The sequence below is a fragment of the Talpa occidentalis genome, unplaced genomic scaffold, assembly GCF_014898055.3.
Source record: "Talpa occidentalis isolate TD23 unplaced genomic scaffold, MPIMG_talOcc4v2.1 talOcc4.16, whole genome shotgun sequence".
NCBI lineage: Eukaryota > Metazoa > Chordata > Mammalia > Eulipotyphla > Talpidae > Talpa > Talpa occidentalis.
In genome coordinates this window covers 82557835-82573694 of record NW_023601653.1, presented here as the reverse complement: position 1 = coordinate 82573694, position 15860 = coordinate 82557835, and the positions used below count along the sequence as shown (strand labels likewise).

Genomic DNA, 15860 nt, shown 5'->3' with positions numbered 1-15860 from the left:
GCCACAGTGATGCGCTTCTGGCACAAAAATGTCAAAATCTGCCTTCCAGCTGTCCAGGAAACCTCAGTCCCCACCCGTCCACACCCCCTTATTCAAGAGACTCAGGGCCAGGAGTTATCAATTGCAGCAATGCGGCCGACACCAGTGTGTAGACGGCTGTGGAGAGCCTTCAAAGCACGCAAGAGACATCAACAAATGAAGCACACTTTCCAGACTAAGTCTGAGTCAACAGTTCCAAAGAAATGCACGTGGCGGACGGGACCGGGATGTGTGCACAACCAGAGCTGCCCGCCACAGGCGGCGCGAGACAGCCGCCGCCGGGAAACCTGATAGAGCCGCGGCGAGGGGGCAGCTCAGCTCCTCTCAGACCGACAGCCGCCGCCAGAAGGCCCACTGTTTTTTCTAGGACTCGCCACAGGCCCAAAAAGCTAAACCCAGGAGTACACAAGCCAGGACGATTCTAGTCTGTCTACTGTGTAATGACTTCACTTAGTAACTTTAACCACAGAGAACGTAATTTTATTATGAGCGCCAAGTGAAATATCCTGGGTCTGAAGAGGCCCAGGAAACTCTCTGTGGAATGACATCCAGAGTGAAGAGACGTCTCCTCCCGGGCCGGGCGTCTCCGGAAGCTACTCGGCCTCGGCCGTGTCCTCGCCTTCCCCACACTCAAAGCGCACGAAGTCCACGACGGAGAGGCCCTGGGGCCGCACGAACTGCCCCAGCGTGATGGAGGGGTCCAGCAAGTAGGGCTGGGCGAGCATCTTGGTCTCCGCCTCTCCCCCGGGCGCGTCGTCCAGGGAGCCCACGGAGAGCGGGGCCATGCCCACCACGTGCTGCCCCAGGCGGCGGCCCACGGCCTCGAGGTCTGCTGTCCGCCCAGACGTCTCGCAGACGACGAGAGCCCCATACTTGCCCAGCACCAGGTTGTGCAGCGAGGGGCTCTGCGTCGCTCCGTGGACGTAAGACCCGACATAGAATCCGGCGGGCGCCTTCACCCATGCGGCGCGTTTAAGAGTCATGTTTTCTCCCAATTTCCCTATGAAAAGCAAAACAAAAAACACACGTTTAGAATACGCCGCCTGGGGCAGCGCCGGAGTACGACAGAAGCGGGGGGTTTAGGAGACTCTGCGCTTACACCGCGGGTGTGCAGTCAGAGGAGGGGGGGCGAGTGGACACCTTTATGAAGCAGCAGCCCCGTGTCAGGCACTCTGACAGCTAAAAATACACACAGACCCTGGACTCTGGTCTCAGTTTTGCCTCTAACTGGCTACGTGACTTGGAGCGGGTGACTTAATGACAGAAACTAGTAACAACATTCTAATTTCTCAAGCTCTCATTTCCTCATCTGTAAAATGCAGACACCACCATTTGAAACAGGTAAGTGGGAGAAATAATACAAAGACAATACATGACAGCACCTGGTCGCAGTGAACACTCAAACGTGGGCCATGATTAGGACATTCACGAGGCTGAGAGCGGAGCAAGATGCCTGCACTTACACAGCTATAAAGCGGCAGAGCTGGGATTAAAACTCAGATGTGATTTCAAAGAAACTCAGGGCTTTTTTTCCCACCACATCCGCCATCCCTTCTGAACACCACCGCAACTGACGATGCTGGCTCATGCCCAGTATCAGAAAAAAAATTCATGACTGAAAGCCCCAGAAAATCCACAACTCCATGTCATCCAACGGTTTCAATTTCCTCTCACCAAAAACAAAAGTAACATTTGTAGAATTGTTTATGAGCACCAAAAACAGATTCCAGTTTTCTCTCCCCTTTGTCAGGATGTAACTCCCTTCTTAAGGCACAAGGAAAGAAGGGACAGGTGAGTAAACAACGAAGTCTTGATGACTTCGCCTGCAGCAGCTGTAGTTATAAATCTGAAAACCATAAAATGGGAGTCCCCAGACACCAAAAGGAATCTAAAAGAGCTGAAAGCATCTACCCAATAGTTAATTCCCAGAAACTGACAAGCTGAAGCACCCAGTTCTTCCAGAATTTCTTAATAAGCCCCACACGCAGCTGCTGGCATGGTTTTTCACCCATGACTCACTTGAAGTAAATATCAGACATACTTCAAGATGACCCGATCAGAAGTGATGCCTCGACTGGAAACATCACATGAGCAGTCAATTCCCAGCAAGCTCTAGCCTCAGTCCTACTTCCCTCCCGCCATCAAGGACGCATAGCAAAAAGCAAAACCCTCACTAATCCCACCACAATGACTCAGACACGGCGCCTACAGCAAGCACACTCTAAAGGAGGCACCTTCACAAATTTAGGATCGGATTTTTTTAAATAGAGAGAGATTCCTAAAAACAAAGTACAGGGCCCCCCTGGTGGCACAAGGGATAAACACGTAAAACCTATGAAGCTGTCCGCAGCCACTGTAGCATGAGTTCGATTCCCAGCCAGGGAGCTGACCAGAAGGTGTCAGCACAAGGTGCAGCAGACCTCTCCTGGCTCGCCTGCTGCTCCCCTCTGCAGTGTATTTCAATCACTCTGCCTGTTCTGCTCCCCACTCTGTCTCTGGTGAATTCTCTCATCGCCCACACCTCCGGCCTGTACCCCAGTTCTTGTATGCGTAAATAAATCTTAAAAAAAAAAAAAATCGTAAATTTTCCTGGATCACTTTATAAAGAAAGTGAAATGACCTTTGATCTACTATCTCCCCACTAGTGTATAGAGAAGTCAAAAGGCTGGCTCTGCCTAAAGGCATGCTTTCTTTGGTCAGCAGTGATGCCTCCACAGTGTTGAAATTAATTTTTAATTAGTTACAAACCTATGAGACTTTTGTAGGCAAACCTAAATTTTTGAAAAGAATTTAAAAATTCTGATGACATTTCCTTTTCAGTAACAAGTGGCTAGAGCTTGATAATAGTTTCCTTCAGCAGAAACTGAGCTTTTCAGAGTACCTATTGCTCCTTAATCTCTAATACCAACCCACTTCTCACATTCATATTAAAGGACCCTTGTAGGCACATAAGTTTGCAGTTTTTGATCTGAATTTGGAGAAACACCAGAGGTACTAGGATATCCAGTTCTTAGTTTCTAGTTTCCAGAATTCCTTACAAATACTCACCAATTGCTAAAGCCAGCTGATCCTTGAGAGATCCTTCTCTCTCAGGCCCAGTAGGAAGATCAGAGAGCTCAGAGGAATTCAAGAAGCCCTAAATGCACAAAGAAAATAGCATGAATCAATTCTGTATAACTCAAATTATCAAGAGACTAGGCAAAAATAGCCTATTTCTCAGAAAATGACTCAAGATACTAAGTATAAATAGATGTGTTCATTAAACCAAAGATGTTAAAAATTGATAAGTTCCATTTCTATAAATATTCTTTCACTGCAGAACCCCTAACTTCATACCCATCCTACCCTCTGGTCTAACATCATATAATGTAGTTTTCCTAGAAATCAAAACCAGTATTTTTTTTTTTAATGTGTGTTATTATTTTTAACTGCTAGGGTTTTTTGTTGGGTTTTTTTTGTTTTAAAGATTTATTTGTTTATTTATTTATACAAGCACTGGGTACAGTCAGAAGCACGGAAGGGTGAGAGAATTCACCAGAGCCAGAGCAGGGAGCAGAGCAGGCAGAAAGACCGAAGTACACTGCTGAGGGGAGCAGCGGGCGGCAGGAGAGGTCTGCGCACCATGTGGGACCCTCCTCCAGTGGCCAGGAAGCATCCGGGGATTGAATCAGTGCAGCAGAGGCTGCGGGCAGCTTCACAACCCAGCGCTCAACTGCTGCGCCACCGGGGAGGCCGGCTAGGGTTTTTTTTGCATAGAAGAACTGGGGTGTAGGGGGTGAGGGGGTTCACCAGAGACAGAGTGGGGAGCAGAACATGCAGATCTACTGAAATATACTGCTAAGGGGGGCAGTGGGCGAGACAGGAGGTCTGCTGCGCGATATGTGGGTTAGCTCCCTGCTGGGGATTGAACTCAGACCACACAGGTGATAGCTGACACTTAACCCCTAAGCCACAAAAACCAGTATTTTCATACAATCATAAAATGTTAAATCTAGAAGGTTTGTAGACTGTTGGTAGTAATAAAAACTGGTACAAATTCAAAGCTAACAAGATTACATATACTTTTGGGGACTCCCTGGTAGCGCAAGGGGTTAAGACACAACCTATGAAGCAATCTGCAGCCACTGCAGCACGAGTTTGATCTCCAGCCAGGGAAATACCCACATGGCACAGCAGACCTCTCCTGGCTCGCTTGCTGCTCCCCTCAGCAGTGGATTTCGTCAGTCTGCCTGTTCTGTTCCCCACTTTGTCTCTGGTGGATCCTCCCACCCCCCACACCTCTGGCCTATACCCCAGCTCTTGTGTGCATAAATAAATAAATCTTAAAAAAAAAAAAAAGATTACATGTACTTTTATCCTTTGATGCTGTAATCCATTCATAGTAATTTACCATGACAGGACACTTTCACCTGTACAAGAGTACACAGACACAAAGGTATTCATTGAGCCAATTATTTCTAACCATAAAGCATAAGTCTAACTGCTCAAATACAGGTAGAGATTGGCTAAATAAACCATCATACAGCCACACAATGAAGTACTATGCAGCTGGGAAAAAGGAAGATCTCTATGAGCTGCCATGGAGAATTTCCAGGATATATATATATTTTTTTAAAGATTTATTTTATTTTATTTTATACAAGCACTGAGTACAGTCAGAGGCGCAGAAGGGTGAGAGAGTTCACCAGAGCAGAGAGCAGAACAGGCAGAGTGACGAGGTACACTGCTGAGGGGAGCAGTGGGCGGCAGGAGAGATCTGTGCGCCATGTGGGACCCTCGCCTGGTGGCCGGGGATGGAACTGGTGCTGCAGAGGCTGCTGGCAGCTTTGCAAGCCAGCGCTCAACCGCTGTGCCACTGGGGAGGCCCAATTTCCAGGATATATTAAGTGCAGAAAACAAATTTTACAAGTATGTACTTATTATAATACCATTTGTGTAAGAAATAAGTATTTGCATAAACACGCTTATTTTTTTGCAAAAGACATAAAGGACAACCAGAAATCGGGCCTCCCCAGTGGTGCAGCGGTTGAGCGCTGGGTTGCAAAGCTGCCCGCGGCCTCTGCGGCGCCGGTTCGATCCCCGGCTGCTCCCCGGCCACCGGAGGAGGGTCCCACATGGCCTGCAGACCTCTCCTGTCGCCCGCTGCTCCCCTCAGCAGTGTACTTCGGTCCTTCTGGCTGCTCTGCTCCCCGCTCTGGCTCTGGTGGATTCTCTCACCCTCCCGCGCTTCTGACTGTACCCAGTGCTTGTATAAATAAATAAATAAATACTAAAAAAAAAAAAAAAGACAAGTCATAAAGGTACAAAGCTTTAAAAAAAAAAAAAAAGACAACCAGAAACCACTAAAATTGGTTATTTTTACAGAAGTGGACTGTAGCAAGAAAAAGAAGACTAAGACTTCTCTAAGTAAGAGTGTGTGTGTGTGTGTGTGTGTGCGCGTGCGCAAGCGCACACGCACATACGTAGACATTATAGTTTCAACTTTTGGAATGTTATTAATGTTTTACATATTCAAAAATTAAATAAGATCAACAAAAATCTGGGGATAAAATAACTATACAGAAGCTAAAGATGCAAGTGTATTTTCAAATGAATAACATAACCTCACAGAATGGGAATAAAAGCTTAATTCAAATAACTTTCAATATAGTCCTTTGACCACAAAACCTCAATGCCAAGGCAAAGGACAAAAAGAAGATCAAAGAAACCTTGAACTCCTTTGCAAACCTGTCATTTGCAGTGGTCGAATACACTCTGCAATAATGTTTGTGTGTCTTGTAACACTAAGAAAGGAAACAGGCTGAAACCGCTAGGAGCCAGTGTGCTGAGCAGAGAAGGAAGAGGGAATATAGACTTGGGGGGAGGAAAGGCCCCACCCTATGACTCGGGACTAGCACAAACACTCTCCCAGCTGTGTCGGCTGAATGAGTAGAAAAGAAACGACATCTCAGTAGAAACAGGCTTAACTGGTACACAGATCTTGGCGTCCAAAAACTATTTCCCCACTAAAAAGGATCAGGACTCCTTAGAAAAGTAGCCAATTCCATGACTGCGGCAGAGAACGTATGACACAAGCACATATCCTGCCTCATGTAAGCGCTCACCACCAACCTGCCGCAGGCAGAACAAAGAAACACTCAGTTCCCATGACTCAGCTGAGGGCTGGACCCCTGTGCCTTACCCCAAAATATCTTAATTATGCCAAAAAGGAAATACTCAGAAAATAATGAGATTTATTGAAAGAACATTAGAGCTACCTTACACAGGCTTGGCTTGCAGTGGTGAAATCTGAGCATCAAAATGAATAATTACTATATAATGGATTCTAGACTACAGTATAAAAAGTCAGCATTGGTACTAAATTAATCACTAAGGGAGAAAAAGGCAGTCTCATCCTTACAGTAGAATGCCAGCTAATAAAACTGCACATGCAAAAGAAATTATAAGAGTTAGAAAAATAATCATTAGGCCGCTATCATTCACTCATTTAATAGATTTACTGGGCCCCCAACCAAGGTGCCAGGCACACTTGTCCTGTGCCAGTCACAGCAGCAAAAAGACAAATTCCCTGTGTCGTGCTCTTAACATTCTATATGGGAAGACAGACAATATATAAGTAAATAGAAATGTAATAAATAAGCACTACTAACAGAAAGTTTTATGGGTTTTTTTCCTCATATTTAAAGAAAAATCTAAATGAAGCAAAGTAAGGAAGGAGAACAGAAGAAGGGATCTCCTCTCCAGAGAGAGAACATTTAAGCACGTACGAAGTAAAGAAATAAGACACGCAAATGCCTGGAAGAGGCGAACAGCAAAATCCCTAAGACGGGAAAACAAACCCTGCGTGTCAGAGACAAGCCCCAGGGCCTTCCCGGTGGCGCAGCAATTGAGCACTGGGTTGCGAAGCTGCCCGCGGCCTCTGCGGCGCCAGTTCGATCCCCGGCTGCTCCCCGGCCATCGGAGGAGGGTCCCACATGGCGCGTAGACCTCTCCTGCCGCCCGCTGCTCCCCTCAGCAGTGTACCTCGGTCCTTCTACCTGCTCTGCTCCCCGCTCTGGCTCTGGTGAATTCTCTCACCCTCCCGCGCTTCTGGCTGCACCCAGTGCATATATAAACAAAACAAACAAGCAAACAAACAAACAAATAAATAAAACATGCCTCTATTAAAAAAAAAAAAGAGACAAGCCCCAAACTCACCTTCCTGTATGTGCAGAGTTGATCCTTGAGGTTCTGACAATACAACATAGTTCCAAGGGCTACTTGCTGGACTAACTGTTGGAATTTTAAATTCTTGGAAACAAAATCTGTCTCACAGTTTACCTGTGGGAATAAACGAAAGCTGCTGTATCCACTGCTTATCGACAGTTCCCAAAGCTGCCTCAAGAGTGGAGAGTAAACCAAGGTATTACTAGAACAAGGTGCCGACCGAAAAAACAGAAATAAATGACCCCAGGATTTTAACGCTGAAGTTTCTCCCCTAGCAGGAGGCCAAAAACTGAATGAAGTGACTCGTGCTGTGTCAGTGAGTTAGAAATGACTGCACAGGGACCTCCCTGGTGGCGCAAGGGGTTAAGACACAGCACAATGAAGCTATCCACAGCCTCTGCAGCACGAGTTCAATTCCAAGACCTCTCCTGTCTCCCCGCTGCTCCCCTCAACAGTGGATCTCAGTCAATCCACCTGTTCTGCTCCTCACTCTGTCTCTGGTGAGTCCTCTCACCCTCTGCATGTGTCTGTACCCCAGCATTCATATGCATAAATAAATAAATCTCAAAAAAAAATGACTGCACATTCCCCAGAGGACCTGCTGCGCGTTCACCATTTGTGTGTAGCTACCATATCAACTTATTCTTCAGCTTCCTCCAAGTCCAAACCACCAGTGCCATCAGGTCGTTTACTCCTCTCACTCTAAACCACCCCACATCTGATTCTTCACCAATCGTGACCCCCAAATCTCCTCTAGAACAGCTTCTCATTACCTAGCAACTAAGTCCTTGCTGAAAATCTAGCTGTTCCAGAAAACAATCACTGACCAGGTATTTACATTTAAGAATCCCATTTTATACAAGTAGGACTTTTCTTAGCCACACCCCCGTGCACTCCTACACTACCTGATCCCACTGCTGATAACTGAAGTACTGTGGGTTTAATCCCCACAACCCCTTATGGTTCTCAATTACCTCCTCCCAAAAAAGGGGAAAGGCCGACCACACCCAAGAGACAGCTGCTCCTGGTATCTGGAATTCTGACAACTCACCTCTACTAACACAGCTGTGTTTCCTTCCTGCAGCAGCCCAATCAGCCCCTCCTTAGTCTTCCTCCCATGGAGCTTGGCCGCCTTACTCCAGCCCTCCTTCTGGGCCTGCTTGTGGAGCCAATTCTCTGCCTAGAAATGAAAATCGAAGGGGGGCGGGGGGCGGGGCAGAATTCAAGAACAGAGCCACAGATTCAGAAGTGAATGGAGTTCTAAAGTATGTTCAGGGGGCCTCCCTGGTGGCGCAAGGGTTAAAGATGCAATCTATGAAGCTGTCCGCAGCCACTGCAGCATGACTTTGATTCCCCGCCAGGGAGCTACCCACATGGCGCAGCAGACCTCTCCTGTCTCCCCGCTGCTCCCTTCAGCAGTGTACTTCAGTCAGTCTGCCTGCTCTGCTCCCCACTCTGCCTCTGGTGAATCCTCTCACCCCCGCACCTCTGGCCTGTACCGCAGTTCTTGCATGCATAAATAAAATCTTAATAATAAAAAAAAAGCTCAGGTTCCCTGATTCTGCTAATCCTCAATGCTAAAATAAAAACTGAAGCAAATGATCATTTACGGGTGGCCTCCCACTAAATACAATACCAAGCATCGTGCCTGCTGAAGAGGTTTAATCTTCACAACGACTCCATAAGGAAGACGTAGTATTTGTTTTACATAGACAAGGACACGCTATTCTGAAAGATTAACTAAGGCGTCCAAGAGCACAGGGTTGCTGTGTATTTCCCCCTCACGTAAGTGCTCACCACTCCCACAAGAGGTAGTGAGAGCACAACCAACCTCTCGCGTCCTGGCCAATGACTCCAAAGTTCACACAAGCCCTTGCAGCCGCAAGCAGCGGGAAACAGTGCAAGGGCCTTGCAAGGAATGGGGTGTCGCCCCGGGGCCCTCCGTCAGCCGCTGCTGAAAGGACAGTGCGAGGCCAAGGGCGGCCGAGGCGGAATCCTCCCCGCGGCTCCAGGCGTGAGGCCCGCCCTCCAGGCCCCCCGCGCGCCCTCCTGCTGCCCACACCTGCTGCAGATCCCCGCCGCACGTTTCCAGCGCTTTCTTGCAGTTCACGAAGGAGTACCCCGTCTTCCGCCGCAGCTTCAAGAGGAGCTCCTTGCTGGAGGCCGCGGACGCGAGCCGGGGCCCCACGCGGAGGGCGCGCCCCTGGGGGGGCTGCGGCCGCAGGGGCCCCGCCTGGAGGGAGAGGGCGAGAGGCGCGTGAGGCGGCGTGAGGCCTGGGGAGGGGGCGGCCCGCAGGGGCTCCCGGGGGGCGCCGGGGGCGGTGGGGGTGGGGATGGGGGGGCGGGCCAGGACCCCTCACCGGGCAGCCGGCCGCCCGCGCCCCCAGGCCGCAGCGCAGGGCGCGCAGCAGCGCCATGTCTCCGCGTCACAGCCGCGCGCGCCCCGAGGCCGGCTACGGCGCGGCGCCGGGGCCAAACCTCCCCGCCGGCCGCGCGCGGCGCCCCCTGCGGGCTGGAGGGCGCATCCGCCTCCCGGCGGGGTCCTGGGGCCTTGGCAGGCGAGTCCCCTCCCCCCCCCACCCAGTAATAAAACCCGTGCGACAAAGGATTTATGACACGAGGGAGATCGAGGGCAAACGGGAATCACGAGATAAAGCATCACAAAATGATTATACAAGGCAGCGCGTAACATTTTTGTTTATTTTCAATGCGTTCTCACAGTCATTATCCATTTGCCTCAGGACACACTTGTGAGGTAGAAAGGTGGGTCAGGAACTTGGCAAGGCGCCGAGAGAGGTAGGGATGGAGTCCCTTCTACAAACCAAGGAAATATTTGTTGGATGAGCAGAATATGTGTTGAGTATCCGCTGTGTGCCAGGAACTGCGCTGTCTCGGGGAATCAGAAACCAGTAAACTCTGCTCCCCAAGATGATGGAGCGGTGAGAGAATAGGGAGCGAACCCGCGACCCCACAAGACAAGCCCCGTCAGATGAGAAACCAGTAGTCTCAAGGGAGAGAGAAATCACATCCAAACAAAGTTCTGGAATAGCCTTTTTTTTTCCTTTTCTTTCAGGAAAGAGGCAGAGTATTGAAGATTTTGACAGGTAAAAACAGCCCTTCCAGGAAAGGAATCATCAGAAGGGATGAAGGAAGAAGTCAGGGAATCTTGGTGCAGATTTAAGGAACAACGAGCAGACCCCCTGAAGTTGGCCAGAGGTTGCAGTCCATATAGGAAGCCAGCGGGAAATGAAGCAGCACTGTAATTGGGGTCACAGGGGGTAGAATCAGCGCCAAGCAGAGGAGCTTAGCGTGGCTTCGGCAGGCAGCAGAAGCTAATCAGCGCTGATTCTGAAAGATCACAAGAGTCTGCAAATGGCTTGAAGGGGCTCTCACAGTGGAGGCCAGGAGGGCAGAGGGGTGACACAGGCCCAAGGAGTAAGGCAGGCACCAAATAGGAAGTGAGGAAGCGAAGGCAAAGCCATGAGCAAGGAAGAACTGACAGGGCTTGGAAACCTAAAGAAAAGCCAGAGAGAAAAAGAACCCCGCACTGAATGGTCAGGGCACCCACTCCAAAAAGGATGAAGAGGCCTGGGGACTTGACCCAGCTAGCGCCCTGGTCCCACTAGACTCCAGCTCTAGGAACAAGAAGTGGGTGGTCTTCCTTCTCAGCTCTCCACCAAAACCCTTAGTTCTTTGGTTACAGGAGAGATTTCTAATGCCAATTTCTTTCCCTTAAAAAAAAAAATCCATTAGAATCTGGCGCACAGCCAGAAAAAATCCACTGGGTAGAAACGGAACAAAGCAAGCAGCATCGGGAGTGCTCAGTGACAGTCTCCACAGCCGCTGCTCTAACACTCCATTTACCACCCCGTCCCTAAACATCCTGGGTCCCCTCCCGCCTTCCTATGCTCCCATCCAGAGCTGCCAGGGCCCGAGGGTTCCTAGCAAGCAGGTGCCTCCCTCATGCCCAAAAGTACCTGGGGGAAGAGACCAAAAAGGAGGAACGAGGGCGATCCAGCCTTTTTCGTCCTCGTGTTTACGGTTTTGGAGATATGACACTTCCCTCAGGAGCCGAGGGGTCCAGAAGAGCTGCGGGTGATGTCAAGCAGGTCTCGGCTCCCTGCGCCTGGCCCTATAGATGTTGACATTCTCATCCTCATCCCGCTGGGCCAGCTCCAGTTGGAAATGCTGGGGCAGGAGGTGCTGGAAGAAGCTTTCTGTGCCATGCTCCTCTCTCATCTTGGAGGCCAGATAGATGGTGCCATGGGGCCCGCACAGGTGTTGGAGGGTGCCCAGCAGCAGAGGGAAGGTGGGCTCCAGGTACACGATATCGGCCCCCAGCACCAGGTCATAGTCTCCAGGGAAGACATGCTGGTCAATCCCCCAGGACAAGGCGCAGACCCGGGCCCGGCATGCGGCCGGCACGTTGGCCTGGACGTTGCCCTGGATCTGCTCTAGGGCCAGGGGCAGGTCAGTGATGGTAACATTCCCCCCTGAGAGAGGAAGGAGGAGAAAGGAAAGTCAGAGGGACACACCCAGGGGTCTGGAGGCCTCACGGCCCAGAGGACGACATCTTGATGCCTAAAGTCCACACTTGGGCTTTTAGTTGGCATCACCTCAGCTCACCCGGTGCCGTTCTCGCTACTCTTCATTCTACAATATCAACATTCTGTCTGAGCTAATCTTCAACCTCCCTGCCCAACACACAATCAGATGTCAGCAGAAGCCGGGCAGGAGGAGGCTGGAGATGGCCTGCGCACTGCCCCTACTAACAGCAGCTCGCTGCCAGGGCTTTGGCAGCCTTCCCAGAAACCTCAGCGAGCCCTGAAGCAGGAGTTAGTCAGGTGGAGCTCTCCACGCAGAGAACAGAGGCTTGGTGCTTAGAGAGCATGGCACGTCCTAGGAAGGCTGGATCTTAAGAGATTTGGAAGGAAGGAGAAAAGTCTCAAGACATGAGACTAAACAAAAGTGACTACAACATACTGAGGAGATTGAGGGGAAAGGTTTTAGGAATAGAAGCAGGGGGTGAAGGTGATCAGATTAGCATTTCAGAAAGCTTCGTTCATGCATTGTGTGTGTGTGTGTGTGTGTGTGTGTGTGTGTGTGTGGTGGGTGTGTGTTCTGGGGGTATAGTGGTGAGCCAGACAAAACCTCAGCCTTCCTGGAGTTTTACTCTAGAAGAGAGACACTTGGTAATACAAAACTATTCATCATAATCATGATGACTATTATAGAAACAGGAAAGACTAAGAATTCATTCAGTCATTGGTATTTATTATGTATCATATGCCAGGTGCTGAGACTACAGCAGTGAGCCAATCAGACGAGAAGCCCTCAGCTCCTGGAATTCACTTCTAGCTACAAGAAAAAGGCAACAGTTGACAAAGCAGAGCAAACCCAGCACTGGGCATCAGGTGGGCGGAAGTGCCATGCGTGGTTTAGTGTCAAGCCAGGAGAGGAGAGGAGAGGAGAGAACTGCTTGAGGATGGAACAGGGGGTGTAATTCCAAACCAGGTGGCTAGAGAAAGCCCTGCTGAGCACACTGTTTGGGCAAAGATCTGAAGGAAGCGATGGAGCACTGCACGAGAGAGTACAAGTCAGAGACCTGGGCGGAGTGTGCCCAGCACATCTAGGAAACAGCAGAAAGGTCAGGGGTTGGAGCAGAGCGTGTGACGGGCTAACAGTAGGGGCCAGATCCTAACCAGGAGATTGTAAGGAGACTGAGAAATTTGGCTTTTTGTCTGCGATGAGCTGGAAAGCTACTGGGGAACTGCAAGTGGGGAACGGCATGTACTGACTTATGCTTTAAAAGGATTGCTAAGGCTACTTTGGTGAGAGTGGACTGCAGGGGAGCAAGATCAGGAGCAAGGAGACCGGTTAGGAGGCAACTGCAATGACCCAGGCAGAGATGACGGTGGCAGTGGCAATATTTAAGAAGCAATCCGATGCTGAATATATTTTGAAGGTAAAGTCAGCATAATTTGTTGACTGACTGATTATGAAATATCAGAGAGACAGTGAAACTGAAGTTGGTTCCATGGTGTTCGGCTTGACCAACTAGAAGATGAAATTGCCACGCCTCTCAAGGAGGTAGGAGTGGACAGAAGATCGTAAGTTTGTGTCTGGACACATAAGTTTGAGAAGTCGAGGAAGTGGGCCCATAACTGACTCTTGTGCAACATGGAGCTGGAAATGAAGATGACGGGAGGGCAGTGACGAGGATGGATCGAGGGAAAAACATGAAGGGAAGAAATACAGACCATGAGGTCTAGGCAGGGGGCAGGAGGTGAAGCAGGAAGACCAACTGGACCAACTGGACCAACTGGTACCCATCAGGCGGCAGGGACTCGGGAGCCATCGGGTGCCGAGGAAACACGTGAGGAGGCGCCAGAGCTTTTCAGGAGCTAAAGCAGTAGAATTTGAATGCTGGACATGGGGGCGAGAAGGGGATGCGTTCAGGGTGATGTCTAGGTTTTCTACTGGGTGGACGCTGGTTGGATCTACTCAGGGAGAGAAGCCTGCGGGAGAAACAGGTTTGGCGGAGGACGATGCCCATATCTAGTGTGGGCATGCCACACTTCCCCAGGGGAAGCCTGAAGGTGTTGGTGAAAATCTAGGGAATACTTGGTCGTCGTCTGAATGCCGATGACGGGGCAGGATGAGCAGGAGACAATTGGGAAAGTAGTAAGGCCGCATGACTCACTGGACTCGCTTTCAGGAATGTGAGGAGAGAAGGCAAAGGGGCAGGATGACGCCCAGATTTCTGACTTGGCAGCTGAACAGGGAGCAAGAAAGGAGAAGCTGGTCTGGAAACAAACGCACGTAAGCGTCCCTCTCCATATGGCATGCCTTCTCCTGTCTGAGCATGATTAAATCACCTCCCATCCTCAGTGGAAAACTGCTCTTGACAATCTAGGGTCTTTCCGAACCTGGTATTCACACTATTCACCTTCTGACCCTTGTTCTTGTGCTGAGACATCTCCCATCTTCCCACTAAAACATCAGCTCCTTGGAGAAAATCTGTTTTAGTCACTGATTATCCCAATAACCTAGCGTGACTCTGGATATTCGTAGGGAGCTCCAAATACATGGTTGAATGGATAGAAGAAAGAATGCCCGCCTCTGGGAAGACCTCCCTGAAGGTGGCCTCGTTGTGTCCCTATAAATGAGGACACATTGATTCTCATTCCTGGGGAAGATGACATCATAAATAATTTTGGAGTGTGAGGCTTTGCTGTGTTAGATCACAAGGGATGGTTTCTTTTGTAGTCTTTGGTTTCTGACAAAACTAAAGTGAAAATTTCCTTACCTTTTCTTTCCCAAATTGGCAGCACCTAATGTCGACCCCACTTCCCACAAAACACACCCCCAGAAACTCCCTGTTTCTCCAACAAGCAAAACCTCATTCATACACTCAAGTTAGAAAGCACTTAGGAGGGTTAATAGCCCCAGGTTGCTCCCCCTCCAGGGTGCTCCCATTATGAATTTTGACACAAGACCCTGTCCAGAGTAGAGGGGATCTTAAGTGACAGCATTGCCCCTGAGCTCATAAAGCGCAAACGGAAACAATTCCTACTAAGGTCTGCCCAGTTTCTATTTCCTCCCCCAAATCACCCCCACTTTGGTGCTTTCAAAGCCAAGCAGCGCCGTCTGGAACACAGAAACAGAGAAGACAAAAGAGAGAGGAAAGAAGGAAGGGAAAAAAAAAAGTTTTTTAAAAGGAAGGGCCAGGACTGGGCCCAGCCACTCCCCTCTTCCAGGAACCAAGATGACCATTTCTGCACGTCCGTCCCCACCCACCCCCACCGCAAGCCCACGCACCTTGCAGCGCAGCCAAGATCCCCACGATGCCCGTCCCGGCGCCCAGTTCAATCACTTTCTTGCCTCGGAAATCCACGTTCTGGCTCTCGAAGAAGCTGCAGAGGCTCAGCGCCTGCGGGAGGAGAGGGGGGCGGTCGCGGGCCGGGTCCGTATGGCGGGCGGAGGGGGCCTGCGGGGACCCGCCGCCCCGGCCCCGGCCGCCCCGGCCCTCACCGCGTCCCACACGCGGGCGGCCACCCCGAGGCGCGCCCCGAAGTGCTGCGTGATGCTCAGCACGTGCCCGCAGAAGCAGAAGCGGCTCTCCTCGGAGTAGGAGTCGGCGAAGAGCCCGTCCTCCCGCGGGAACACGGACTCGGGCTCCGGCTCCGGCTCGCGGCGCGGCTCGGCCATCGGGGCGCGGGGCGCGCGGGCGGCGCGGGGCGCGCGGGGGGGGGGCGGGCCGGCTCCGCATCCCGGCGGCCGCGCCCCGCCCCCGCCGGGCCGCCCTCCCCCTCCAGCCCGGCCGCCGGGGGCGGGGAGAGCGGCCGCGCCTCCCGCCCGCCCCGGCGCTCCCGGCGGGCTCACCCACGCGCGCGCCCGCGCGCCCGGCGCGGGGCCGGCGCCCCGGGGCGACGCGCGTCCCCACACCCCGCGGACCGCCGGGCGCCCGGGCGTCTGCCCGCGGGAGGGGCCCCCGGCCGGGCGGAGGCGGGCGGAGGGGCGCTCGGGGGCGCTCGGGGGCGCCAGCCCCGCGGGAGGGTCCGGGCGCGGAGGCGCCCCCGGCCCCGCGGGCCCTCGCGCCCCCGCAGCCCGGC

General features: G+C 51.4%; 2 protein-coding genes and 1 non-coding gene across 3 annotated transcripts; all 3 read right to left on the bottom strand.

The window, feature by feature from the left end:
* Positions 1-394: 394 nt before the first annotated feature.
* On the bottom strand, positions 395-9662 carry TSFM (Ts translation elongation factor, mitochondrial). Its single transcript, XM_037513321.2, has 6 exons — positions 9606-9662; positions 9308-9478; positions 8297-8425; positions 7237-7359; positions 3088-3175; positions 395-1039 (listed from the first exon to the last, which is right to left on the bottom strand). The coding sequence occupies exons 1-6, from the start codon at positions 9660-9662 to the stop codon at positions 633-635; spliced, it is 975 nt and encodes a 324-aa protein (XP_037369218.1). The 3' UTR covers positions 395-632.
* LOC119248515 (small nucleolar RNA SNORD94) lies at positions 6107-6231 on the bottom strand. Its single transcript, XR_005125946.1, has one exon. It is a non-coding gene; the product is annotated as a small nucleolar RNA SNORD94 (small nucleolar RNA).
* Positions 9663-9920: 258 nt separating the features above from the next.
* EEF1AKMT3 (EEF1A lysine methyltransferase 3) lies at positions 9921-15456 on the bottom strand. Its single transcript, XM_037515087.1, has 3 exons — positions 15280-15456; positions 15067-15178; positions 9921-11738 (listed from the first exon to the last, which is right to left on the bottom strand). The coding sequence occupies exons 1-3, from the start codon at positions 15454-15456 to the stop codon at positions 11347-11349; spliced, it is 681 nt and encodes a 226-aa protein (XP_037370984.1). The 3' UTR covers positions 9921-11346.
* Between the last annotated feature and the right edge of the window lie 404 nt (positions 15457-15860).

Coding starts and splice junctions, on each gene's coding strand:
- TSFM (XM_037513321.2), bottom strand. CDS start 9,662: ATGGCGCTGCTGCGCGCCCTGCGCTGCGGCCTGGGGGCGCGGGCGGCC. Junction 7,360..8,296: donor ACACAGCTGTGTTAGTAGAG/GTGAGTTGTCAG, acceptor TTATTCCCACAG/GTAAACTGTGAGACAGATTT. Junction 1,040..3,087: donor TCAGCTGGCTTTAGCAATTG/GTGAGTATTTGT, acceptor TGCTTTTCATAG/GGAAATTGGGAGAAAACATG.
- EEF1AKMT3 (XM_037515087.1), bottom strand. CDS start 15,456: ATGGCCGAGCCGCGCCGCGAGCCGGAGCCGGAGCCCGAGTCCGTGTTC. Junction 15,179..15,279: donor CCGCCCGCGTGTGGGACGCG/GTGAGGGCCGGG, acceptor CTCCTCCCGCAG/GCGCTGAGCCTCTGCAGCTT. Junction 11,739..15,066: donor GATCTTGGCTGCGCTGCAAG/GTGCGTGGGCTT, acceptor TTCCTCTCTCAG/GGGGGAATGTTACCATCACT.